This window comes from Anarrhichthys ocellatus, unplaced genomic scaffold, assembly GCF_004355925.1.
Source record: "Anarrhichthys ocellatus isolate YVR2014 unplaced genomic scaffold, GSC_Weel_1.0 scaffold64, whole genome shotgun sequence".
Lineage (NCBI taxonomy): Eukaryota > Metazoa > Chordata > Actinopteri > Perciformes > Anarhichadidae > Anarrhichthys > Anarrhichthys ocellatus.
The window spans coordinates 2,459,128-2,485,779 of record NW_022280094.1 but is presented as its reverse complement, the minus strand read 5'-3'; the positions used below and the strand labels follow the sequence as shown (position 1 = coordinate 2,485,779).

The 26,652-nt window shown below is 41.9% G+C and overlaps 2 protein-coding genes across 2 annotated transcripts in view; both read right to left on the bottom strand.

The window, feature by feature from the left end:
- Positions 1 to 214: 214 nt before the first annotated feature.
- On the bottom strand, positions 215 to 7,459 carry LOC116397244 (CUE domain-containing protein 1). Its single transcript, XM_031872507.1, has 4 exons — positions 7,376 to 7,459; positions 3,056 to 3,706; positions 2,148 to 2,275; positions 215 to 855 (listed from the first exon to the last, which is right to left on the bottom strand). The coding sequence occupies exons 2-4, from the start codon at positions 3,365 to 3,367 to the stop codon at positions 708 to 710; spliced, it is 588 nt and encodes a 195-aa protein (XP_031728367.1). The 5' UTR covers positions 3,368 to 3,706; positions 7,376 to 7,459; the 3' UTR covers positions 215 to 707.
- Positions 7,460 to 12,581: 5,122 nt separating this feature from the next.
- Positions 12,582 to 26,652, bottom strand: part of akap1b (A kinase (PRKA) anchor protein 1b) — a 17,258-nt gene continuing 3,187 nt past the window's right edge. The window contains exons 2-10 of the mRNA XM_031872509.1: positions 25,397 to 25,521; positions 23,390 to 23,516; positions 23,129 to 23,256; positions 20,188 to 20,365; positions 19,316 to 19,466; positions 18,355 to 18,422; positions 18,117 to 18,190; positions 17,929 to 17,994; positions 12,582 to 16,615 (exon numbers count right to left, since the gene is read on the bottom strand). Coding sequence (XP_031728369.1) covers positions 16,553 to 16,615; positions 17,929 to 17,994; positions 18,117 to 18,190; positions 18,355 to 18,422; positions 19,316 to 19,466; positions 20,188 to 20,365; positions 23,129 to 23,256; positions 23,390 to 23,516; positions 25,397 to 25,521 — 980 coding nt within the window. The 3' untranslated portion in view covers positions 12,582 to 16,552. The remainder of the gene's footprint in view (positions 16,616 to 17,928; positions 17,995 to 18,116; positions 18,191 to 18,354; positions 18,423 to 19,315; positions 19,467 to 20,187; positions 20,366 to 23,128; positions 23,257 to 23,389; positions 23,517 to 25,396; positions 25,522 to 26,652) is intronic.

The window sequence follows — 26,652 nt, the reverse complement described above, 5'->3', positions numbered from 1 at the left end:
CAGTACATTATTGTTTAATGCAGTGCAGGTAATGCACTTTAGACCTCTCAAACCAACCTGTTGTCGCAGTGCATTACCATAATGTAACACGGACAAATATTCATTTGAACTTGATGTTCACTAATGGACTACTTAACTCCAGCATATTTCCAACTGATCTCTGTAATGTATGGACATTAATGGAAACTGGAATGGTTGGGGGGGGGAAAAAAAAAAAAAAAAAAAAAAAAAAAAAAAAAAGAATGAAAACAAATGAAAGTCATTAGCTTAACTTTGTGGAAACAAAAATAGTCCTTTCACCTTGTACAGCAAAACAGATCATTTAAGTCAATTTAAAGACATCGCTGCAGGATGCTGCCCAGGTGATCAGACAGCCAGATCAGTGACCTCATGGCGGTAAATGAGCCAACAAACTAAAAGTCATCAGTGATTGATAAGGATATCCCTGGCTGTACAGTAGGTACCATTGGCTGGTAGTCACTTGAATAAGCTACTGTGCTTGAGTTAATGTAGCTGCTGAAGCCTGGCAGTTAGAGTGTTGGTCAGTATTGTTCGTGTTTTCTGTTTACAAAGCACTTTATTTTTACAACCAACACTATACACTCTATACTACATTTCATAATGCATATGTATATTTTATGACAAAATGAAAATGTAAGTACATTTTGAAGAAGAATTAAACCAAATGCACCCATTTAACATCTACTCTACATGCGGACATTTTTTACCTTTATGCTTTCCAACTGCTGTGGCAGGATCCGCAGAAAATCATCGGGGAGATTTCCAAGTAAAGGAGGGTTCCAGTTGCGGTAACTTCTGACCTGCTGGTGACCTGGTGGGGGCTGGGCTTCAAATCTATTAGAGCCCATGGAGTAACAGGACACATAAGTAATTCTACCAACTACATTAAGTACATACCAACTTACCTCTACCCATGTCATGTGTGGTCTACCCTCTATTTTAGCCACACAAGCTGCATGGCTGTACGGATGGCAATGTCAGCTAGTCGAGCCATTACTTTGATCTGGACTGAAGTATCTGAACAGCTACAGGATGGACTGCCATGAAGCATTGTGTGGTCTCCAGAGGATGAATCCTACACTAAGGACCTTTCCCATTTTGAGTGAAATATCCCAACAGCGATTGGATGCATTGCCATGACATTTGGCTGATGTCCAAAGTCTCTGGAGGATGAAGCCTAATCGCAACATCTACTTGTGATATAAGGCAGGCCACGAGGTTCCAACAGAGAAGTTGCTTCCTCAGGATAGGGGAGACCAGCACCCACAGGCCACCAGTTAGGTATCCACAGAGGCAGAGAAGGCAAGCTCTGGCTCCGGCTAAGAAGGCGGGACAAGACATGGGGAGCTAGCAACTCCTTAAGTAGTTTAGTTGCAGGGGACGTCAGAGAGACATCCCGGTTCACCAGGTGATGTACCGGGGTAAGGGCCGAAACCTCTTAGTACGGTGGTCCTAGAGCCTAGCAGGATTAACACCTACCTGTTCAAGTCAAAGGTTCACCACCAAATATTTGCAAAAATGTGTGTTAGCTACTACTTTGTGTTAGCAAAATAACACCATGCTAAACTAAGACTGTGAACATGGTAAACAGTACACCTACAAAACATACACAATGCAGCTGTTACGCTTGGTTTACACTCGCACGCCAGAAAGTATACATTTGAGTTTTTATATTTTGCAGCCAAATCAAAATTGATTACATGATATTCAACTTTTGTTTCATTATAATGCATTAAATACTTGACTTCTTTCTTTACAGGGCTTGTACAAAGGCAATAAAGTAGTCCATGAATATGAGATTACAGTTTATTACAGTTCCTCCTAGGCATTGTGGCGGTTGGCTTATGGCGTGTTTTTGTTTGTTTTGTTTTTTTAAATTACACTCGTTGTCGTCTTGCTTCTTCACAGTACACTTTGTTTGGACGCTCTCTGGCGTCTGAGAATATCGCACTGAGCATTGTAATGAGTATTGGTAATGTCCTAAACCAGAAGCAACACTATTAAACACAAACTCTCCATCCATTTAATAAAATCAGAGGTACACTTCATTTGTGATACAAAAACCCAAAGAGAACAAAAAAAGGTCTCAGCTCCTTATATGTGAACGTTCAGGCCCTCTTCCTTACCTTGGCGGGGACGTTGGTGGGGCTTCTGGGTATTTCCTGTCATAAATGTGCATATCATACGTTGGTGGGGAGTAGACTGGAGGTGGTTCCTCATCTGAACTGTCAGGTTCCAGTGTTCGCTCCAGGATCTAGAGAGGAACAGACAACACAAGAGAGGACAGCACAAGCCTTGTTTCATTAACCCGTCTTCCTCTCAGTTGATGAACATGATATTAGCCTCTCTATATCTACATACATGTCCTGAGACATTGTGATGGAGGGGGGGGAGAAGACACACAAAGGCCATTAGGCAATGCATCGCTGGGATCAAATTCAATCTTCAAAATCAATTAGTGCTTGGCTCAGCCTCATGTCATGAAGCCCTGGGTCAATGCCTTGTGACTGAATAGAGTCAGCACATGCATTTATAAGTCAAGGTAATGTATGACATGACATCACGCATGTGATGTGCAACAGGAGAATGCTAGAACTCCCAAAATAGAACCAGCCTGTCTTAATCTGCAGAAAATAGCAACAGGTCTTTTGTTAGCTCACTGCTTACAGCCACTTCTCCTGTAGATGGGATGAGCGCCAATCAAAAGGACCAATTGTTCAATCTATGGTTGTAGTTTACATTTGCTGTCAAAAAGTTTATTTATACCAAAGGTTCTTGGGGTCTGTGATCGTATGCTATGAGCCAACAAAGAATTATTAAATAAAACATAAAAGGATTTGGCGTAAACGACCTATAGTGATCACGGTTACAGCACACGCAGACCAATGTGGCTCAAAAGTGGTCAGGTGTATTTTAAATCTTTTCCCCATCATCTCAACATGTTGATCTGTCACAGACCCGACTGGTAATCATTGAAATACGTTTGGTTTATCAGGCTGGGCCAGCATTAGACTGAGTGGACCGTTCCACTGACCTCTGGTGGAATGCTGTCATCAGAGTCTGAGCTGTCGTCTGAGCCCTGTCCGTCGATGCTCATCTGGAGCAGCTGGTCGATAGTGGCGTCCACCGCTCCATTGTTGGAGCGCAGCACGCACTCTATCACCTCATAGTCCATGGAGGGGAACATGGTCTTGAAGTCCTCCATGGCCTGGTTGAACTCCAGGCGTCGGACCTGCCGGTTGGGCCTGCTGTTGTTGAGCTGCCCGTGACCACTGGCGCCCCCACCACCGCTTCCACCGCTTCCGGAGCCTCCATTGCTGCTGCTGCGCTTGAACAGGCTCGTCATCCTCAGGTCCCGCCAACCTACTGAAAGGATGGCTCTTCTTCTCTGTCACCAACACACGCACTCTGGCCCCTTCAGTCTCACTTGCTTTCCACTTCTCCTCTGCTCAATTTCTCATTCTAACACAAACATGGCAGTCTTTAAACTTGAGTTCTCTCCCCCCCCCCCCCCACGCTACTTGTTAATCAGCTGCATCCAGCATGGCTGACTTTAATATAGGGTGTGCAGGGGCTGGAATAGTCCAGTGACAGAAATGAAAAGGTTCAAGGGTCTGTCACCAGGTAGATATTAGAGTCAAACTCTGCCAGGGCACACGCATCGCTACGTCACAGTCATTAGCACCTACAGAGAGAAGAAAGGCAGTGTGTTAGTACGAGTTAGCAGCACAAACTTTATATACTTCTATTATTAATCTTATAATGAAACTACATCATTGCTTCATGACTGGGACCCAGACAACTGAGAAGTAGATTCAAATATGTTAGAGGTCTGGAGGGAGAAGCTGGCTGTAGCTTTCTTTAATCTATTTGCAATGGCTGCCTCTCCAATCCCTCCCCCTGCTTCACTGGGGTTCATTGTAGCTGGCGGCTGCCCAGTGCCACATGGCAGTGCCAGGGCCCATCAACAGCCTGTAAACAGAGCCCCTCTCTCAGCCTCCTATTCACCAAGAGGCTGGCTTTGATGTTAACAAGTTGCCCTTCCTAACAGCCATGCCTTCCTGCCACAGTGAAGCTGTGTGTGTGTGTGCGCGCACAAAGAACAAGAGACACTGTATGACGCAGGAATTGAAAATAGTCCCAGTACATAATTGTGTGCAACTACTCTGCACGCCAAAACTGTTAATGGAAAAGCTCTAATGGTCTTTTATTTGTCCACCTTGTTTTGATCACCAACGGCCAGTCTAAGCAACGGGAATGAAGCAAACGTCAAGATCCACATTCAACCTGAGGACACAGCAGCACACGAGGAGCCAGAGCACTTTAAAGGGCCCTTTGTGAATTTGTTTGTCTGGATATATGACACAGGTACAGCACTATATGTCACACACATAGATTGCATCAGCTGGATTTAGACAGACACATGCAGAGTCAGCACTCAGCTCCTGCAGCTACACATTATAGAAATAACAGAGGATCCCATCCTGCTGTGGGACAGCCAGATGTTCCATGCACTTACAACATCGGCTTGAAATAAAGGCTTTAACAATGGTTGAAATATATTATTATTAATACTTACGTGTCAAATGCATTTGTTTAAGTTTTATGTGAGCATGGGCTACTGATCTCTTCTCAACTGATTGCAAGTACTGACTAAATGAATATGACGGATTTGAATAGAAATTACAATGGCTTCTTTTTGAGAAGATTTGGGACAAATTGATTTCCCGAGTGGTGAAAACAACCTCAGTTTAAAGCTAACCGTTATTTCATTTGACAAGCGCCCGTACAGCTGGACACTAAGGTATTTTAGTCAAAGTAGAATCAGACCGACTGTAAAAGACCACTTAAAGAGCACAAATATCTTCCTCAAGTCTTTGAGACAAAACAGGCTCTCCATCACAACAGCCATCCTACTTCGGTTTAGGGTACAGTCAACAGGCAAATAGTGGCCATAGTGCAAGAACAGCACTTTTCAAAGCACCTGCCTTTACCTTGGGAACACTACAGCCACATATTCTCAAAGCAAGGTGCAAGATGCATCGTGACTCTCTTGAAAGATTATGTCTCGATACAGAAAACTCAATTTTTCTCAAATTTTTTGAGTGTGTGGTAGAATGCGGGTTTTAGCGGCACAGTTCTGCTGGAACGTGCAGAGGCCTGTTGAATCGTGTTATTTGGGTTTAATGTTATTCGACCTGCTTTGTTGTCATATAAATATATGCGACTGCTTCTTGTGAGTTTGTTCTTGTCATTGGGTTAATTACATTGATTGTGACTATATGCATTGCCAGTTAATGACGCAGCATCCCATCATGCTGTGTCATAATGAGGTTATTAGGAAGAGGTTCAACTGTAGTAGGACAGCACTGAAGGCCCAGGTATAAAATGCACGGCCCGCCACTGATATGTGGACATCCATTGAGTCACTGTAACCATAATAGGAGGATTTGGTTGAAGAGGAGTCTATATTATTTATTTGCTAATAAGGGCAACTTTTTATTTCAAGTGATTCAGAACCTTTATTTTGTTGGTTCTCTTTGCAACGCTGGGAAATATGTTGGAAAATGTAAGCCTCCAGTTGACACATCTCTTCTGTTTGTTACTAATGTTGTATTAATAAAAGATCATGGAAGTAAATTGATCTGTTCTATTCTATTAAATACAAATCATTACAAATATGCTATGGTTCCGAATCAAACCGTGAGGTGCTGAGAGATCCCCCATCCCCAAATATGACAGCTGAGTGAGGTGCGCTCATGCTTTTACGGGCCTACACTGATCTGTCAGCTCTGGCTATCTGACATGAAGGCAGCTATAGCAGGGAGAACTCCCAAACTACAACGCATCACATTCTTAACATTTATGTACTGTATGAAAACATATGTGAAAAAAAAAAAAAAAAATCATATAAAATGAATATATTCATTCATTCATTAACAGTGAATCATTTAATATTATGGGATTTTTGGGGCTCTAAAGTATGAAAATGCCATTAAGTGCAAGTGTCCCAAGCAAAAGATTTCATAAGAAAACTACTGTAAAACATGTTCAAAAATATAATGCTAATGTTAATTGACACCTTTGAAATGTCTCACTACTAGTACATCTCTTGTCCACCAGAGAGCACTGAACAAATGTAGGGCCTCATCATCAGAAAAGGGATTTTGAGCGTGTAATAATGACAAGGATAATAATAATAATAATAATAGCCATTATGAAATTCTTAACTCTCAAACACCAATATTAGTATCAGCCTCAAAAACCCAGTATTTGTCTGGCCCTGGTCCCTCAACAAACAACAGAACCACTGATTTCAGAACCCACATACACTGTGGCCATGGTCACCTAGACGCTGATCTGTGATGCGATTACATGCCATGCACACAAGAGGCAGCTTGATGATCACATTAAGGATACAGAAGTTTATACTGTTGCACTTGTTTATGCATTGCAACCTAAAATGCGTGTGTTACGGTCATCTAGCATAACAGGAGGTCCGTTACCAAAAGGTGACCCCGTGGAGTTCAAACAGTGTTACGGATTTTAAGAGCAGTTCCCCCCAGTGTAAGCCAGCGCTACTGTAACATATCAGAAGTACCTACTATACAGTAATGGAGACTCCACGGTGGTTTGCACAAGAGATTAATGTAATCTCTGCTACACTGCCCAGCGCGGTGTATTTTAGGTGGAGGGTATTTTGAGAATAACAGCTGACGAAATAAGAAGTTGATTTTACTTAAATACTTAAGTGCCTCGTGCATCGGATGTATGCTGAATTAATACGTAGATCATAGGGGGTCGTCAAAGCTCAAAACATAATGTACTTGTATGTGTCAACATGCAGGGCCACATTAAAATACCATTGTTTTTTCAACTTGTTTCTTGTGCATGTGCTCGTATCGGGAACAGGTCGCTGCTAACTGGCTAACGGTACTGTTCAGCTATTAGCCAACTCAGTAGTGGTCTAAATACCGTGAATAACGGTGATGTTACGAACGGAATTCATAAAATATTACAATGTTGACTGAATGGTACAATAGCTAATGTTAGCAGCGAGCTTTAGTTAGCCAACGGTTAGCGGCGATACGTTAGCTCTTCCAGCTAACTAAACACAAGCAGGCTCTTACGGTCCTGCGGACAGAGGCTTATCATCGACCGTTAACGTTACAAGGCCTCGGCCAGTGACTCTCGGTTGCAGCATATGAGCTCTGTCTGAATATGTCATCGAATACGAGGCACGAATGCTCCGCTTGGAGTGGAACAAATGCCTGATATTGAAAACGACACTGGCATAGAATATCCACACATAAGCCAGTAACGTCAAACACGGAGCAATGTTAGCGGTACTCACCGAGGTGCACAGGGTCCAATGGGAACCAGAAAGATAGCGTTCCTCAACAGCACACCAACAGATATGCCATTAAATTCAGCTGGCAACCGGATGTTTCAGGTCAGCCACAACACACTCAAAGCTTCAAAATAATGGACATTTTTCTGTATCTTATTTGGATAATATTGTTCTATTTTTAATTAAAAAAATAATCAACGCCTATCAAAGATCAATGTGTGCATACATACTTGTAATAATTATGAATGCATTCCAGTAAATATATACAACATGATAAGCATGTAGCACTGTAGGGAAATCCATCCTGCATGTTGAATGTAGAGTTTGGGTTTATTTAACCATACTGAATGACATTTTGAACACTCATCTGATCATTTGCTGTGATAAGGACTTTGTTTTGCACATATTCAGTGGCATTTCGCCATTATGGATAAATCCAGAATAGAAACACAGATGCACATACATACATGTAATTGTGGTATGCTCGTATATTCATGTTGTGCAGTCAACCATTTTTCAAACCAACAAACCCATTTGTTTTAAATTATTGTACAGGTTCTGCAATTCTAAAACATACCAATGTGACATTTGGGGCAGTTGGTATCATGATGACAAATATATTAAGAATATTATTATTTTATTTAGAATAGTATAGTATAGCCATAGCATCCTGAGGTTGAATTATTAACTGACTAATTACTAAATGATTATCTAGTGTCACTGGTGTGGAAACATCTTTGTACACAGTAATCGAGAATTTAAAAGATAAATAGAAACGTTGTAATGTTCACTACATTGACATTCTTTTTGGACACATTTTGAAGTTTATTTTGAAGGCCACATTCTTTTGTATCCGGTCTTATTTTGGTACAGCCTCTGGTCCTCTGGGCCTTTAACCAGCACAGCAGATAAATAAACACTAGTCAGACAACAACACAGGCTCCAAATAAATGGCAACTTGGAAAAACGTACATGGATTTCAGTAGTGATGGCGAGATGAAGCTTTATGAAGCATTGAAGCTTTCCATCCAATTGGTTCACACATGGGTCAAAGCTTCGTTGTGCTTAATTTGCTCTACTGTGCCATCAAGTGGACAATAAATGTAAAACAGGCAGAGTGATCAAAATGACACCATGGCTTTGGTGTGTGAAGCATTGAATTGAATAAATGAATGAATGATGTTTGTGATGCCAATACATAACTTATGAACTTATTAATATGGTGTCTATATTTATGATACAATGGCGGGGTCAAAAGGGAAAGTGGAAACAAATTGGGGAGAGGGTTGTGATGTGAAAAGTAAAAAAAAAGAGTTAAAGTTAGCATTTTATTGTCATATACATATATACGAAATTTGACTTCTGCATTTAACATGTAGCAGCCAAGGATCGAATAGCCGACCTTGCGACTACCGGACAACCATCTCTACCCATTGAGCAAGACCGAATGTGCTTGAATCACTTGGTTTGTGACTGTCCTTATCTTACTGGGGACAACATGTAACACGTAAAACATTTTATTCATTTTTATTTAAAAATAACAACTTTTCCACAGTGCTGGGCTTCAGGCGGTTTCTTTTTTTTTTTTTTTTGATTATTTCGCCTGCTTTAAAACACCCTTTCACAGGGCACAGATGAAGCTGGGGTACAGAGAAAAGCAACAGCAAGTTTATACAAGTTGGGATACACATTTTTATGTCCTTCCCAATACTCCACAGGGTTCTCCAATCTTCCAATGTTTGGTTCACCCAGGTACCTTTGGACCTCCACTGAAGCTCGAATAGTTTGCAAACAAACGCGCAATAAAGTCCGAAGTACACAAAATGTGAGTGTTTTCTCTCTGTAGTCTGTTAACAAACTGTGTCCTGTGTTCTGTTTATAAGCACAGGATTGATTTCTACTGGCAGAATGCGATCGTCTTATTTATGAATTATTTGCGTCTGTACGTTTTGAAATTCAGATTGTCACGTCATTATTAAATAACCCAGAATATGATTATTGTTTCTCTGAAATTTTTAAACTCATCAAACACGACAATCAGGAATGAACAGCCTCATGTGACTGAATGAAATTATGATAAATGATGCAAAAAGTGTTTCGTCTCTCTCTCTCTCTCTCTAGAGAGAGAGAGAGAGAGAGAGAGAGAGAGAGAGAAATAGAGATATATATCTATATATGAAAAAGTTCGGAAATTAGTGTTTGGTAGATTATTTCTCTGTTGTAACAATGCTTCTTGGCAATAAATCTTATACCGTTGGAAAGCCTGTTTATTTGCATTTCAAACGGTGCTCCATTTGTAAGGAACATGCATTTCTGGGATGAGCAGCACAGCTGAGTATGTGGGTTGCACCCATGAAAAATTTGCCAAATCTTCTCTGCCAATGCCAAACAGTTTATTCTGCTGTTGCTATTGACCATCAGGCCCGTTTGCGCTGGTGTCGGCAACACCTGCACTGGAACCTGAACATGTGGAGGAACGTTATGTTCAGCGATGAGTCCAGATTCTGTCTAAGGAAGTTGGATCGTAGGGTCAAAGTATGGAGAAGACAGGGAGAACGCTATGCTGATTGCTGCACCGATAGAGTAACACCTTTTGGTGTAGGCAGTGTGATGGTGTGGGGCGGCATCTCCATCACTGGAAAAACGAGGCTTGTCTTCATTGTTGGCAATCTCAATGCAGAGAGATATCGAGATGAGATTCTGCAACCAGTGGTAATCCCATTTCTCCACAGTCTGGGACCAAACTCCATCCTCCAAGATGAAGACGCTCGCCCCCACAGAGCGGTGTTTATCAGAGACTACCTCCACAATTTGGGATGGAATGGCCTGCCAACAGTCCTGACCTCAACCTAATTGAACACTTGTGGGATCAGCTTGGGCGTGCTGTTTGTGCTAGAGTGACCAACACAACCACGTTGGCTGACTTGCGACAAATCCTGCTTGAGGAGTGGAATGCCATCCCACAGCAGTGTGTGAGCAGGCTGGTGACCAGCATGAGGAGGAGGTGCCAGGCTGTTGTGGCTGTGTATGGTTCTTCCACACGCTGCTGAGGCGCCTGTTTGTTAAATGAATAAATTGTAAAATTGCCGATTTGTCTTGTTTCTTCCTTGTTACTGATAGACTTCAATCATCCAATCCACCAAACAACACACAAGAGTCAATAGCAACAGCAGAATAAGCTGTTTGGCATTGGCAGAGAAGATTTGGCAAATTTTTCATGGGTGCAACCCACATACTCAGCTCTGCTGCTCATCCCAGAAATGCATGTTCCTTACAAATGGGGCACTGTTTGAAAGGTAAATAAACAGGCTTTCCAACAGTATAAGATTTATTGCCAAGAAGCAGGGGCGTTTCTAGGATTCAAAGAAAGGGGGGGCTTAGCCCCAAGGGGAGTGGCAATTTTTTTTGGGGCCCATTTGGGGCCGTGGATATAGACAGTTCATAGATTGGTTCAATCAGAAAGAGGGTGATTTTGCTCTGTAGTTTTGCTTGTATTCAGTAAATGATAACACAAGAGACAGAATTTCAGGGTCATAGTGAAATTTGACAACACAAATATGAACTTTTCTCAAATAAAGAGAGAAATAACTTTCCTGCTTGTAAAGGAAAGATGGATAAACTAGCTTTCATGTCCGCGTCACTCAAAATCCTAATTCTTAAAGGGACCGGACACAATGGATGGAGAATGAACCTGACAGTGTCAACTTTATACCGTTAAGTATGATGATAGGCTATTGGATTGTAATTTGAAGGGGGAGAAAACATACAAACCAGAACACACGCACATATGTAGCATGTTAGTTATAAATAACTTGTCCATGTGAGAAACAATAGTTTAATTTAATGACATCACCAAAATTTTTATTTTTTTTATTTTTAAATCCAATAATGCCAAATTATTTGGGGGGGCTGAAGAACATTTTAGGGCCCCCCTAAAATTGTATCCATAATAAAAGTTATTGAGGGAAACATCAGATTATGAAAACACAAATCTTTCTAACAAATGTAGAAAGTTGTTTGTGGTCCTTTTGTTGTTCAGTCTACAATGAACATTTATTTAAACCAGATGTTGAATCAGAAAACGAATCAAATATAAAGCTCGAGTTTAATCTGTGATCCGTCTTCACTGTTTACATGTTGAAAAAAATCTCATCAGTCCGATCGGCTGCAGCGTCCAATCACATGACAGATGAACAATGAGGGGGCGTGTCGGCTATTAAAATACTTCCTGGAAGCTTGTTCTCGTGGGTCCTCGCTCATGGCTCCTCAGAGATCCCTCCTCTCTCCTCCATCCAGCAGAAAATAAGAGCTTTGGGACGGCCGTCAATATGGCGGCGCAAAACAACTTCTGGTTCGAGCGAGGATCGAGGAAATGACAATTAAGAGACTTGGGATGGACCCACAGACTTCGAAGCCTCGACACGAAAGGTCACATCACTAGATTTCAGTGTGAAATTGCTCCCACTATGAGGTTAGACTTCTCCCATCATGCATTTCAACATGTCTGTAACAATAAGCTTTCTCAGATGGGTGCAAACACGTAATCTAACGTAATACATTCTAATACCAATAATTCAGTGTCAATTAGTCACATTTAGATATTGATGAAAGTATTATTACTGTTTTCAACATGGTGGCCAGGTCACAAATCTTCTCATTTTACAGCTACATACAGTAACATTTGTTTCAGAAAACTTTTGAGGCGAGAAATAGTCAACACTGTAACAACATCTTGATTTATATTTGATCAGCTCTGCCTAGTTTAACAGTTGGATCAGAGCTTCTCGTGCAGTGATTGACAGCTGCATTACAGACCCGTTGGCACCGATTGGATGGTTTCCTGCCATTGCTGCAGAATCTTGCAAATGCCATTAGGAGCACTAAAAGGACACAGAGGAACCAGATTCATATATTATCTGTCTCAGGATACAGTGACGGTTTGAGTACATGTGACAAAAAGTTATTTTCATCACATCAGTTCATCCTAGAGTCCAAGTGGACGCTTGCGCCAACTTTAAAGAATTTCTCTCAAGGAGTTCCTGAGATATCGTGTTTAGAATGAAGCGGAGGGACAACCCGTGAACATAAGGCCTCCGAACACTGCTGTCGCCAGCAAAAAACTGTTCTTTGGCCAACAAAACTATGTGACCAAGACTTGACATGAATCCTTTCATTTTAATGAACATGTGGGGGGAAAAAGTACCATAAACACTTTCAATAACTTTATTTTTTTCCCTTAATAGATCTGTACAATCAACAAATCAAACTTAAGATGAGCCTAGCAAAACTGGTCTGTACATGTTAAATGCTTTTGGGCAGACGACCTTAACACCCATTTAAATAATCAAATGATGACTTGTCTAGCTATGCAAACACTTATCTCACAGCTTGAGAACATTGATTGAAAAAGGGGAGGCAGGATGAACCAGAACAAACCAAACAGAAAAAAATACCAATAATGTTCCCTTTATACCTCTTTCTCTCCAGTGTTATAGAAAAGTACAGTCAAACATCTTATTTACAGAGAAATGAACAAAACTCTAGTTCGATTAAAATGATGTCTTAAGGTGTGGTGAGGGTTATTTATCTGGATTTAAAAAAGGGGGACAGACGGGATTAGACAGTTTGTATGGAACAGAGAGGAAGTATGCACACAAGCCAACAAGAGACAATATGGCTACTGCTCCGATTCCAGCACCAACATAAGGACACCTTCTTCAAGAACTCATAAATGTCTTTTATGTTATTCTTCGTCAAAATGCCTAATTTCCTTTACATCGGAATTCTCTCTGTTCAAGCACAATCATGCCCCTTTCCTCCATCAGCTGCCCTCAGGCCTGTTGAGTCCCTAACCAACCACCTAACCAACCATTCCTGAGATACATTATTGACAAGATGTATTATTGAGGAGTTTTTAAAGTGTCATTTACATGTGTTATGTTATGCAGAGAACGTGCTCCGTTTGTAGTCGTGTTATATGGAGCACTTAAAGCCCACTCCTTTCCACATTCTGTCCTTCAATTTCAAAATAAAGCTGCCTTATTGCTTGGGTAACAGTGATTTCATTTTTCATTGAAAAGAGACTTAATAGAAAATAAGAAATAGACAGAGTTTGTTATTTAGAATTACATTATTATTATTTAGAACATTATGATTCAATGTCTGAAAAATAATGCAATCTATACTACAGTAGCAAGACTGGACTGAAAAGAAACTTGCAGGACTGTGGGTCTCCCTGCTCAGCAGGACCGTGTTCTTCATACGTAGTTGAGCTAATCCAGAGGGGTGTTTCATCAAAACATTACAAGGACGGCTGAAATAGATCAAGCTCATTTACAGTTTCATAAAGTCATGATTTTCTATTAGGCGTGTTGAATTGAGGTGATCCGTCCTTCATGTCTGTGTTCTATCACCATGTTTCTATTAATCTGGCCACATTCATTTTGGGTTGTTTAGAAGAAAATTCAACCCTGGTTTGTCAGGCTCACTCAAGCCAAGCTTTTCATAATAAACAGCACTCAGGCTAACGTGACGATAGACAGCTATAATGGTCTCATCCAGAAGACTCGGTTTGTCAAACACAGTAAAATAATTGATTTGTTAAACTTGGATGACATTATGAGTGACACCGTGCTCTTATTTTGCAATGAAGACATGCTTTTGAAGAAATGTAGAATTACACCCACACTGTGATCATTCTCAAAAACTAGAAAGGTTTCCATCAGGGGCCTGTATCACAAAGTGAGATTAGTGGCTAACTGGCTCATGTCTACAGAAGCAGAGATTACCATGGTAACATATGCTGCACTGCTACTTCAGGAGATCCAATCACAATCTGTCAACTGCCCTTCAAACCAATCAGATCACTAGAAAAGGAGTCATCCCTCCCCCAGGATCCTGACTGTGATTCTCCTGGCCTATAGAAACATGATGCTCTTATTACTGTAGCCTTTTGAATCACTGTGGGTTAGAACAGGGCTTCTAACAAACAGCAGTGTCTATCTCACTAAATAGTAATTAACTGTGACTTCATCTGCGCTTTCATTGTTTCCAGACAGTGTTGATGCATTTACACTTATTCCATCACTTCAGAGCACATTAACATGACTTATACTTTGGTTCTATTTTCTAATAAAATACAGCAAACACTTAACTAGCTCCCATTCAATTATAATTGTTTTGGTCAGATAGACCTGATCAGCTATTATTACTTTTCATGTGCATCACACATCAGATTTGAGGTTTATTTTGGGAGAACTACATGTTAAAAGCCAAACATAATTTAGAAAGCCATCATTCCAACACGTATTTATATCCTTACTTTTAATACTTAAATCGTGTTTTCTTCAAGTTGTGCATTTCTACTATCAACATTTCTTTTGCTGCCTCAATCCTCACCCGTGTCACCGTTTCAGCTGTAAAGTGTTTTCTTAATACTTCACTGTGATGAGCCAGCTTCATGAGACCAGTTATCCTGCATCACCAACGCCAGGCTCAGTGAAGCCACTGCTCCCAAAGAAAGTCAGTGGAAGTTGAATTAGCTTGTTGATACAGGCCCCTAAAATCTGAATTATGTCAACTTTCAGGTTTGGGTTGAGGACTTGTTGCTATGACAACTGATTCATATCATATATTAGCTAAAGAAGTGATGAATCACCTCATCCACATGAAGAACAAGGCCCTGCTGTCTGTGGCGACACACAGGTGGACAGTGAGGCTGCTTTACCATGCGCTCTAATGACACAAACTGGATTTAGACAAACAGTTAATATTAGGTCCATACTGACGAGCAGCACTGGAAACCAACTCTTGTGTAGTGCTTCCTTCAGTCAGTTTGGTGGTTCCCTCACTAACCGTATGATTATGGCATCCTGTTCTTTGGAATTATGAAACCAGAGGACAACCATGAGACATTGACCAACATGTGAAAATGAGTCAACACAGACCTCTAGCCGCTTCGCTGTCCTTCAGATTGAAATGTTTGATCATTTGTTAGTTTTGATAGATAAAAAAAAAAAAATGCCAAATCAGTAATGGTGCTGTTAATTAGCAACATTTTCCAAGGAGTTGTCGTCGTACGGAATTGTTTAACTGATTTTTTATCTCAACTGTGGGGATACTTAATTTAGAGGTGCCATCACACAATGGGAGTGGATCTTTACAGTTCTGTCAGTCTTTAACAAACAGCCCATCCGTAATGATCTGCATCGTCAGCCGTACGTTGCCTTGCTGACATGCTGTCTGAAAAATGCATTTTGGAAATGTTGAGTTAAGGAAATCTTGCCCAACTTTGAGCTCAAATATGAAAAACTGGTCAACTGCATTTTGTCTAGTACGTTGAAATCCCTGGCTCCTCGATAACGCAGTGCAAGTTGGTGGTGAAAGGCAGAGCAAAGGGAACCCGCTCTGTCCTCCGTCCTGGTTGGAGGTGGAGCAGCAGCTCTGGACGTACACCCCAGAGAAATCCATGTCTCTTAATGCAACACTGCTGGGCAGACCAGCTGGGTGCTCCACCAGGGACCAGCCTCTGGCCTTGTCTCCTCTGTGCTATGCTGTCACTCATCAGTCTCTACAGACTTTCTGCCCCCCCAACACATTCTATCCAGACAAGAACCCCAAAATATCAGATAAATCTTCTTTGAAATGTAGTGAGCTACAGATGATGATAACCGAGGCATCAATGAAAGTCAAAACTGTTCACAAGTGTCGACAAGTCTGATGGAGGCATTTGTCCTTCCACACAGCACAATGATCCACAGTCGGTGAGCAAAGGCCCGGAGCAAAAATTAAGTTGGGATGTGGGAGGAAAAAAATATTGGTTGAACCTTTATTTAGTTACAATATAGATTTAAAAATGTTTGTTTTTTTGAATTTATTTTTTAACAAGTACCTGTTCCTTTCCTTCTTTAAGTTATTTTTGTGGACAAGAACAAGAGGGGAGGTCGTCTTATTTTGAAGCAGTGCTGTTCTTGTAGATTTTGCCTGAAAACAATTTTTAATTTCTTTTCAAAGAAATGGGGGTCAGGAAAAAAAAAATAGGACAAAAAAGAGCAATGAAAGAAAAAACAATCTTCTTAGATCCACCGGCGTGTCTGGTGGGGCTGGGACCTCAGGATGACCCGGGTCCAAGACAGCTGTTCACAAGAGAATAAGGGGGTGAAGCTCAGAGCATGAGGGAGTTCAAAATCCATCCACCCAAACACCCAGGGCCCTCTCTGCTAGCGTACGGTTCACTGAAATCACCTGAAATGAGAAGAAATGCAATTGGTCAGGGCTCGACATTAAGGCTCGGTGATCAGCAAGCCGCTTGGGCAACAGAAAAATAAATGTGATCTTTATTCGGGACCAATATTCAGTAAAAATATGCCATTGGGAGATCGTCATAAATGCTTAAAATCACACTGTGAGCTTAAAATCCGTGTCGAAATCAGCAGGAGAACTAGTTAACATTAACTGTTAGCAGCTTCAGTTGATGCATGTCCAATGAGGCGAGTCATGCCTCGGGATAACATTTAGAGTTGTTGGCTTTTTTTGGTCCAATTGTTCAGATCCCTGTTGATTTGCATTGATTTCTCAATGTGCCTACATTTTCCATTCATGAGATAGTACGATTCTATTGTACGGACACAATTAGGGACCATTTGTTTTTTTCTCCAGCGGAAAAAGTCAGACTCTTTTGAAAATGCACTTTGGAGGTGCAACTTCTTTCAGCTGAGACGCTTTGGTTGCTATGATACGTGAAAACGTTGGCTCTGGATGAAGCACGCAGGGAGAGAGGACAGACCTGACAGTCTATGGCTAATGAGATGTGCTGGGTGAGGAAACATGGAATAAAACACATTTGATCACGTCTCCATGCTAGGCTATCTGTCCCTCCTCCACTGTGATTGGATGGTTGGGTAAAAAGCAAGAGAGACAAGCGGAGCGTTTCACCCAAAGTTGAACATGAAAAAAAGTAAGACGGTGCAGCACTCAGCTCCTCGTCACGCTGCCGCCGTTTGTAGCATGGCGTCAATATGATAATATGTTTCAGAACTTACAGTATGTAACTTTATCAAGAGGAACACAAGTGCATTTCCTGATTACTATGCTTGGTGAAATAGTGCACCCTCTTTACAAATATGCAGATGTAACACGATCCCATTCATTCGTTATTTTCTGTTTATTGGATGTATTGATGCCAGCTTTCCAGAGACAGCTGTGGTGTAGAAATGTGTATGTAAGTGGTCATTTCAAAAAGGTATTTTGTGTGGCGGCAGGGCTTTACACCGCGGGGGAAGACGATGATATTTAGGGCACAATGGGGTTGGTTCAGGCCTTTATTCGCTGTGCGAAAGCTCAGAAAAAGGTGGGCTTTTCACAGCGGAACATTAACGTTCTGTGTACAGAAACATCTATTGACGTGTGAATTAATCGGACAAAGTCAAACCTCCCTCTGTGTGTTAAGGCCTTGCCACTGACACCCTCAACTTTAAAACTACCAGTACAGTTATACAACATAAATACCCGTAAAACTACAAGTACATGTCTAAGACGGGTGCATTGAAGCATCGTACCTCTTCTCCGACCATGTTCCACAGGTGGACCAGAGGGAGGCCTGTGTTGTTGTCGTAGTTTGACACCTTCACACACACAGAGACAGAGACAGAGAGACAGAGAGACAGAGAGACAGAGAGACACATGGTGAGTTAGTTACAGTAGACCGACCCTCTGGAGTTCAGCTCAGCGAGGAAGGTGGTCTAACCTGTGCAAGCAATGCCACTCCTCTGGTCATCTCCTCCAGCGCTGCTGTGGCCTCTGGTGAAAAACGATCCTCTCCTGGTAACAGGGCATTTTAAACACATGTGAGAACCACCACAGAGGAACAATAGTTGCAGCTATACACGACCTGCAGCTTTCAGACCGCAACATTAAGACACTAGAACTACTAGCACTGCTGTTAAGCCGTAAGTTTGAAAATGGTGTCTTAAACAATGTTGTACCTGGAAGTGGGGCGATGTTGTCAAGCAATACTTCAGCCCCTTGAAATGGTAGTGTTACAAAATCAGACCTGGAAAATAAAACGGAGGAATCAGTAAAATAAAATCTTCCACAAATCTTCTCATCCATAATGTCCCTTAGTCAGCACTTTGTTGAACCACCAGAACGACTGCTTTGGCTCTGCCTTCACCAGCTCCACAGTGCATCTCCTCCACACTTAGTAGTGAGAAGGTCAGGGTACACTGATCAATGCTGCAACAATCACATATAGTTAGAGAAGATGTTTGGAAGTGTGATATATAGCAATTTGCATTTGAAATTCCAAAATGAAAACATTTCGGTATGATTGCACCTCAGGAAACACACTGCTATTTATTGACTTTGTGGAAATAAAGCAACTTAGACACTAAAGTTCTGAGTCTGACAGAGCACAACCACAGCTACACAGCCCGCTGCCAGGGACAAGACAGAATGCAGACACACCGGAGCGGTACAGGGAGAGGATGGAGACCAGGGAGCAGCACAAAGTGTGTGCAGCTCTCAGTCTCTGGAATATTACCAGCACGATAACGAATTGGCTCAAAATGCAGGAGGACCAACAACAACAACCAACAATCCCAGGGTCTCAAACTTCTCTCTTTAAAACTTGATGTTTTAAGTGAGAGATATTACAATATGTGTGATAAAGTTAATTTACTCAAAGTTGTGTGAATACACACACAGCAGAGTAGTTACCTGGACAAAGATTAGACTTGGTCCTGAACTGAAACTAAATTCCATAGACATATTTATTTGAAACATATCTGGTCTAGAACTAGTCTTAATTCCAGAGAAGGCCCCTGGTGGAAGAATTTGGAATACTTCTCCCACAGCGAGTGCCACAAAGCAGAAGGAAACTATTTCCAGAGAAGCACTTGCATCCTGTTTGTTTGCATTGTAAATGGCGAGACCTCCGACACTCACCGTATTTGCCGTAGTGAGTCGATCTTAACTCGGTCGTAGCCTCCATAGTCGACGTATCTGATCTCCACTTCATTAGTTTCTTTATAGAAGGTGATGACCTGAGCTCTCCACCAGGCTTCCTCTGCCGCAGGAGCTGCACAGATCACACCCACTGGAGGACAAACGGACGATTTAAATTCAAAAATAATTCAAAAACATATTAAAATGATAAAGTTGAACTGGGATTAAGATTCCTATTTCAGTGATATTTTTTTCTACTTTTGTATTGGTTGATTGTTAAAATATTCACACTGAAGACAAATTTTCCTTTGTTGCTGCATTTCATGTCCAAAATAGAATTAGCAATTGTCCCTTGGCTGAGATTAGTTTTGTTTTGCTGACCTTCTTTATGGGGCCACAACTTGTTGCGTATTTTAGACATTTTTCCTCAGCATTTGGTGAACCGAACCTATGTCAAAACATCCATTTACAAACTCTTACACAACTCTGCAGTATAACCCACATGTCATTTATCCATCATGTGCTCATTACTTCACAAACAACCTATAGTTTTACCGTTGTTCATTTACTTCAATTCAAAAACTTTTGATGTATTCATTGAGATTTCTGAAGAAGCTCTGGCGCATCAACCATGCTGCCTTTAGCTGTAGTGTGGATAACATAGATACGACTATGGTGTTAGCTAGGACTCAAACGCCGGTTCCTTAAAAATATAATATCGGTGCAATTTAATTTTTCTCTCTCGAATTTTCACAATTTGCTAGAAGAAAAATGCTGCTTGGCATGTTTACAGTGGCTGAAGATGCCGTTGTAGCTGCCCGTGGAGTGTAAGGTTTACTGAACTGCAGACACATCAGTGTGGCCATGGTTACCTTCAGCAGGGGAGGGCAGGGCAGGGGTGCCCGGCTGCGAGTAGCAGAGGAACATCTGCTGGTCGAGGCTGCGCAGAGCGTGGTAGGTGGGATGGGTGTGCTGCTGGACAAAGACGTGACCGGCTGACACGATGTTCACCACGATCACTTCAACGGTCACTCCACTGGGGAGCAGGAGCTGAAGACACAAATGACACCAGAGGAAGTGTTACTCTTCCATGATCCAGTGTGCATTCCCTTTGGCTAAAACCTACACTTCATCACTGAGAAGTAATACTGCATCCTAAATTATTATTAATGAGACCAGAGTGCACAGAACAAGCTGAACCTTTTCTGCCGTGAAATGCACCATTATCCAGGCAGAACACCTTGTAGGATGTAGCTCGTTATGCTATGGTCATTTCACTGTCAGTGGTTGTAGAGTCCTGCCTAAAATGAGACTAAAGCCATGTGCAGTGTGTTCGTGTCTAATGAGCCTTGGTACTGGACGTTGTGGGTTGTACCGACTCTCCACACCACGGCCCTGTAGCAGACTCCTGTGGTGTTTTGCCATGTGTCTACTGAGACGTCAGAGTCCGCTTACCGAATCAAAATACTGTTGAATCCCATAATCAAATCGTTTTAGGTTTGTTTGGTGAGGAAGGAAGACAAGTAATGAAGACAAATATGAACTATTTATTTCTCGGGGCATCCGACCTAAACCGGATGGATTCCAACGGGATGAGGGGATATAGCTGCTTTCATTAACCTTATCCCGACTCATTCCTCCTTTGGCTGCTCCCTTTAAATGACTGTGGTTGTGCGTGGTGCCACAACATACAGCATCATGTTCTGTTTAACATTATCTGTTCGAGCCATTTCAATCCGGTTTCCGCTCACAGCACTGAAACAGCCCTCCTCAAAGTCACCAACGATCTCCTCCACTCCTCAGACGCTGGTCACCTCAACATTCTCATCCTCCTCGACCTCACTGCAGCTTTTGACACTATCAACCATAACATCCTTCTCTCCCGCCTCGAATCCTCCCTCATCACCGGAACTGCTCTCTCCTGGATTAAATCATATCTCACAAACAGACAACAGTTCGTCAGTATCAACGACTGCACCTCCTCCACTGCTCCTCTGTCTCAAGGCGTCCCCCCCCCAGGGTTCGGTGCTTGGTCCTCTTCTGTTCATCCTCTACTTGCTCCCTCTTGACAACATCATCCGTCAACATGGTCTTGACTTTCACTGTTACGCCGATGATGTCCAGCTCTACATCTCCACAAAGGCCATTACCACTGCCACTCACTCCACTCTGACCAACTGCCTCACTGACATTAAATCATGGATGCAAACCAACTTCCTCAAAGTGAACTGTGATAAATCTGACATGATCATCATCGGTCCCAAATCCCTCACTAAACCGGTCACAACTTCTGCCTCACCATCGACAACTCCACTCTGTCTCCCTCCCCACACATCCACAACCTCGGAGTCATGTTCAACAGCAACCTCTCCTTTGAACACCACGTCAAACAAATCACCAGAACTGCCTTTTTTCACTTAAAAAAACATGGCCCGTCTCCGCCCATCACTCTCCTTATCTGCTGCTGAAACTCTGATCCACGCTTTCATCACTTCCAGAATCAACTACTGCAACAGTATTCTTCATGGCACATCATTCAAAATCCTAAATAAACTCCAGTACATCCAGAACTCTGCTGCTCGCCTGCTCACCCACTCCCGCTCCCGTGACCACATCATCCCTGTTCTCCAGAACCTCCACTGGCTCCCCGTCCCACAACGGATCCAATATAAAATCCTTCTCCTCACTCACAAAGCCCTCCATAATCAGGCCCCCTCCTACCTCACCAACCTGCTTCACTACCACACTCCATCCCGTCGGCTCCGCTCCTCTGATGCCAACCTCCTGTCTCTTCCACTCAGGACCAAGCACCGGACATGGGGTGACAGAGCCTTCTCCATATCTGCCCCCTCCCTCTGGAACTCTCTCCCCAAACATATCCGAGACTGCACTGACCTTTCCATATTCAAATCTCAAATCAAAACCCACCTGTTCAAAATTGCTTTTAATGTGTGACCGATAGTGTATTTTATGTTTTTAGTGTATTGCTTTTATATATAATGATTTTAATGTAAATTGTCTTTGAGTACTCTGAAAAGCGCTATATAAATAAAATTTATTATTATTATTATTATTATTATCTTATCACAATCACTAGGACTGTACTGAATAGCTCAAAGCTTCATTCGTAACGTTGACAACCTCAAAGCTTTGAATGTAGAAATACAAAGACTTTGGGTACATTTCCATAACGTTAACTCCTCTTACCAAGTTTTGGTGAGCAGACATATGGAGAACAGAGATGTGGGGGTCACCTCCATGGATAAGAGACGGAAAACTGGTTTGTAATAGAGGATTCAAGATTCACTGGTGCTGATTTGGCCACTCCACCAGAAACAGAAACTCTGAATCATTCTAGAGACTGTTTTGAAAACATCTTAGTTCTGATAGTCTGTTAAAATTACATTTTAATCAGTGTAGGGAAAAACCAGTCGATCATCCTTCAATCGTGGATAAATGATTCAAAAGCCAGTCGTCACGAGACTACCACATAACCGAGACTATTATAGAAGTTAAGGAACTAAAGGCATAGTTAACACTTCCCACTAGTTGTTCATAGCTTCTTATCACATTTGAGTGTTTGACAAGTTCACTCTGCAGGAGGACAAATAAAGAGATGCAAAAAAGCTAACTGCTGAGAAACTAGTACGTGATAAACTCCAACTAGCACTGTGATGTGGCTATAACGTCTTTGAAGCCTGGGTGGACATACGCCCTGATCTTTAGCCTCACTCTTCTGCCAATATATCGTAGGCTAAAAATCTGTCCACTTCAGTATTGGTGGCACAGAGCAGCCAGAGAGCCCACCCTTACCCAGGAGGTCATGGGAAGCGATGGCAATGTTAGTGGGGGCGGCGGCGGTGCATATAGGTTGGTCATGTCCAGATCTTTAAACTTCTTCCCAATCAAGGACAGGGCTTTGTCAACCTGCTGCTGTGTACCTGGAGAGAAACACAAGTGGTTCAGAACAGCACTGATAAAAAAACATGGAGGTCAACAGCTCCTTTTAAATACGTCAAGATTTTTACCCCCCTCCCACAAATGGGATGTGGGGATCTAAACCCCCTAACTCACCCTCTATGTGGCAGATCTGGAACTCCTGTGTATAAGGCAGGGTGGAGATGTAGATCTTTGCGCCAGAGTTCTGCTTCAGGAAACTCACATATCTTCCCTGCTTCCCTATTAACCGCCCCACAAGATGCTGGTACAGGAAGACAGGTAGGAATGACAGGAACATGCTAAAATAACAGTTGATTCATACAAAACTGGAGTGGTAACATTTTATAAGAATGTGAAAGAAAATCTAAATCCTGTGTTTGAGAGGAAAACACGGAGGCCGAACAGCTACTTTAAAGGTTACTCTGAAAGACTCCAGAGTTCAGTGTGGATACACCTGCATACTCCCACAAACAGCCCTGGCTCTACATACCCCATAATGCTGTCAACTCTGGAAAACTATTAGTTCCGGGTATATTTCTAGCAAGAGTCAGCATATGCATGAACAACTTTCCACCTTTCAGAGACAGATTCTAAGGTATTACATTCTATTAAAATGGATGAGGCTGGCGTTACTTTAGATCAGGGGTCACTGATTGGTGGACTGCGTTCCGGATCTGAACCCAGATGCCGTTGTATCCGGACCTGGACCTCAAACCAATCGATAAGTGAGAATCATTACATTTTGACAGAGAGCTTCTATTTTAACCTGCGCAGCTTTTCCAAAAAGAGAAACGTGGACAGAGAGACCAGAGTCTTTAATAGACTCTTAAATGTAATTCTTCCCACAACCAGTTTAAATCCAGTGTTCCCACACATGAATCCACTGCCCAACAAAGATGTTAACGGAGAGGAAACAAGCGGTTTAATAACCACAGATGAGTTCCCTGCACACTAATTTCTCTTATTAGAAGAACATAATATTATGGTTTTTTTGATTGACATCACTTCACCCTGAATGAACGGAATTTAAAGCTGCAGGGCAATTCAGTGAAATTCATTTTTTCTAAAATGTACTTTATTTTAAGCTGTTATGTTATTTATTCTTGAAAGCATCCCTGATTTTACTTAAAATTAGACATTTATTTAACATTTATTGATTATTAGAGTATGTATTATTTATAATTCATCCAGTTCAATTTGAAAACTGACAATAATTATTATTGAGATATTACTCAATTGAACTTTATTTGAGTTGTTGACTACATACAGACGTTAATACAGATGTTAGGCTACTTCATCAAACGCCAGTTAGACATTACCGTGATGTTCTGGACCTTTGTGTGACGAAATTCTCTGTAAACGGACCTCGCTGAAGTTGAAGAGAATAACCCTGCTTTAAATTATTCATCTTAACAAACCAACAATGTGTTAGTCAGTCTCTCAATGGGAAAAGTGTCTGTGCCACAAATCCACAAGATAAAAACATCCAAATATAGGATTTCATTTTAAAACCGGCTGATTTCCTAAAACAGCTGGTCAATGTACCATTTAGTAAATGTAAAAAGGTGAAAGAAGAGCATGTCAAGTTATTTGGGGCCCAGATGATGGAGTCTAAACTCAGTCAAAGTGACAATCTTTGCCCTTGGACCTGGCCATGCTTGCCACCTTATACCGTAAATCATTAACTGGTTGACTGTGTGACCATCAAAAAGGAGGAAAGCACCATTGACCTGACTGGAGTAGCATGAGTGCTGTGTGTTGTCTGCTCTGATTCTACCAGTCAAACATGTTCAAACCCACACATGCAATACAACCCCAACATTGGAGACCGATACCAATATTGACAGTCTTTTTGGATTAAAACTGAAATCAGCCAAAATTTTGTGCCTATATTCCATTTCATGAAACATGATCAACATCAAATATGAACTTGTTTATACCAAACTTTAGTATTTTGTTAGAATGTAAAAGCCTTTGTTATTTTTAAACATTCCACTGACACAGGTACAGAGGAAGCTGCTTGGTTCCAGTTCACACTGACAGGACTTCTCCAATGAACTGGTACACGGCGTGAAAGGAGTTGATATCATGTCACACTGATAACTTATAGTTTTACTTCGCATGCCCTTTGTACCGACTCACCTTCGGCACCTCAATCTCCCAGATGACCAGCTCAGAGCTCGAGGAGGCAGCGTGGTTGGTCTGGCTTTCCCCAGCACCCATAGTGCAGCCGCTGTCCACCGAGTCCATACTGTTCACATCAGATCCTAGACACAGAATCATCACCACCTTTAATATTTACAACATTAGACGTTTTCTACAGCGCGTCTGCTGCATCATTGACAGAAATCATCGCTTCAGTTGAGAAACATCAGCATGATACTGGAAAGAACAATATCTATACTTTTACATCACATGAAATCATTTCATTCAATCTGTGTGACTGCGTCACAATCTAAGCTTTCCATCCCCCAACAACTGCTTTAGATTAGAGATGCACCACTATTGGTTGATACTGTGCTCATGTACTCTTAAACTACTCCTGTATGCATTGTTGTGGAAACATGCAGCCATCTTCCCAGTAAGTCTCCCCTGCATTAACTAGATTAGCTGTGAGGTTGTCAGCTGTGTGTCTGCCTGGTGTACTCTATCATGGTTTTAGCTAGTGTGTTGCAAGCTCCGCATAACTAATTGTAGTAGTAGTATTATTAACAGTAACGTCATAGCTGTGAATGTAGCAGTGCAGCGCATGTACAGTTTATTGGTCAGTAAATTAATGCTGCAACTTCTCAAGATTCAAGGTCAGTCCCCATGTCTTGCTTGTCAGCCACCTGCTTTGTCTCAGCCAGCAGAGAAGTTTACAACAAACAACATTTGGCCAATCGTGCGTGCTTTGCTGATAAATGGACTGTACTTGCATAGCGCTTTTCTAGTCTTCTGACTTTAACACTACATGTCATTCACCCATTCATACACTGATGGCATGGGCTACCATGCAAGGTGCCACCTGCCCATCAGGATTTCCTAAGCATTCAGGGTTAAGTGTCTTACCCAAGGAGGAGCCGGGGATCGAACCACCGATCTTCTAATTGAGGAACGACACCTTCTACCTTCTGAGCCACAGTCACTTGTGTAAACATATCGGCGGTGGGTAGGTTTCACCCTTATTTACATGTTCACAGATGTATTGATAAAGTATTGGCGTTGTACTATTTTATTGCACGCACAGTAACAAGTGTAGTTACCGTCAACTCAAGTATACTTCACCACAGCAGTGTCTCTGCTCATGCCTGTCTGTATGTTTGTGTGTGTGAACGTCTGAATGTCTATCTGTGTGTGTGAGCGTCTGAACGTGTGAGCGTCTGAACGTGTGAGCGTCTGAACGTGTGAGCGTCTGA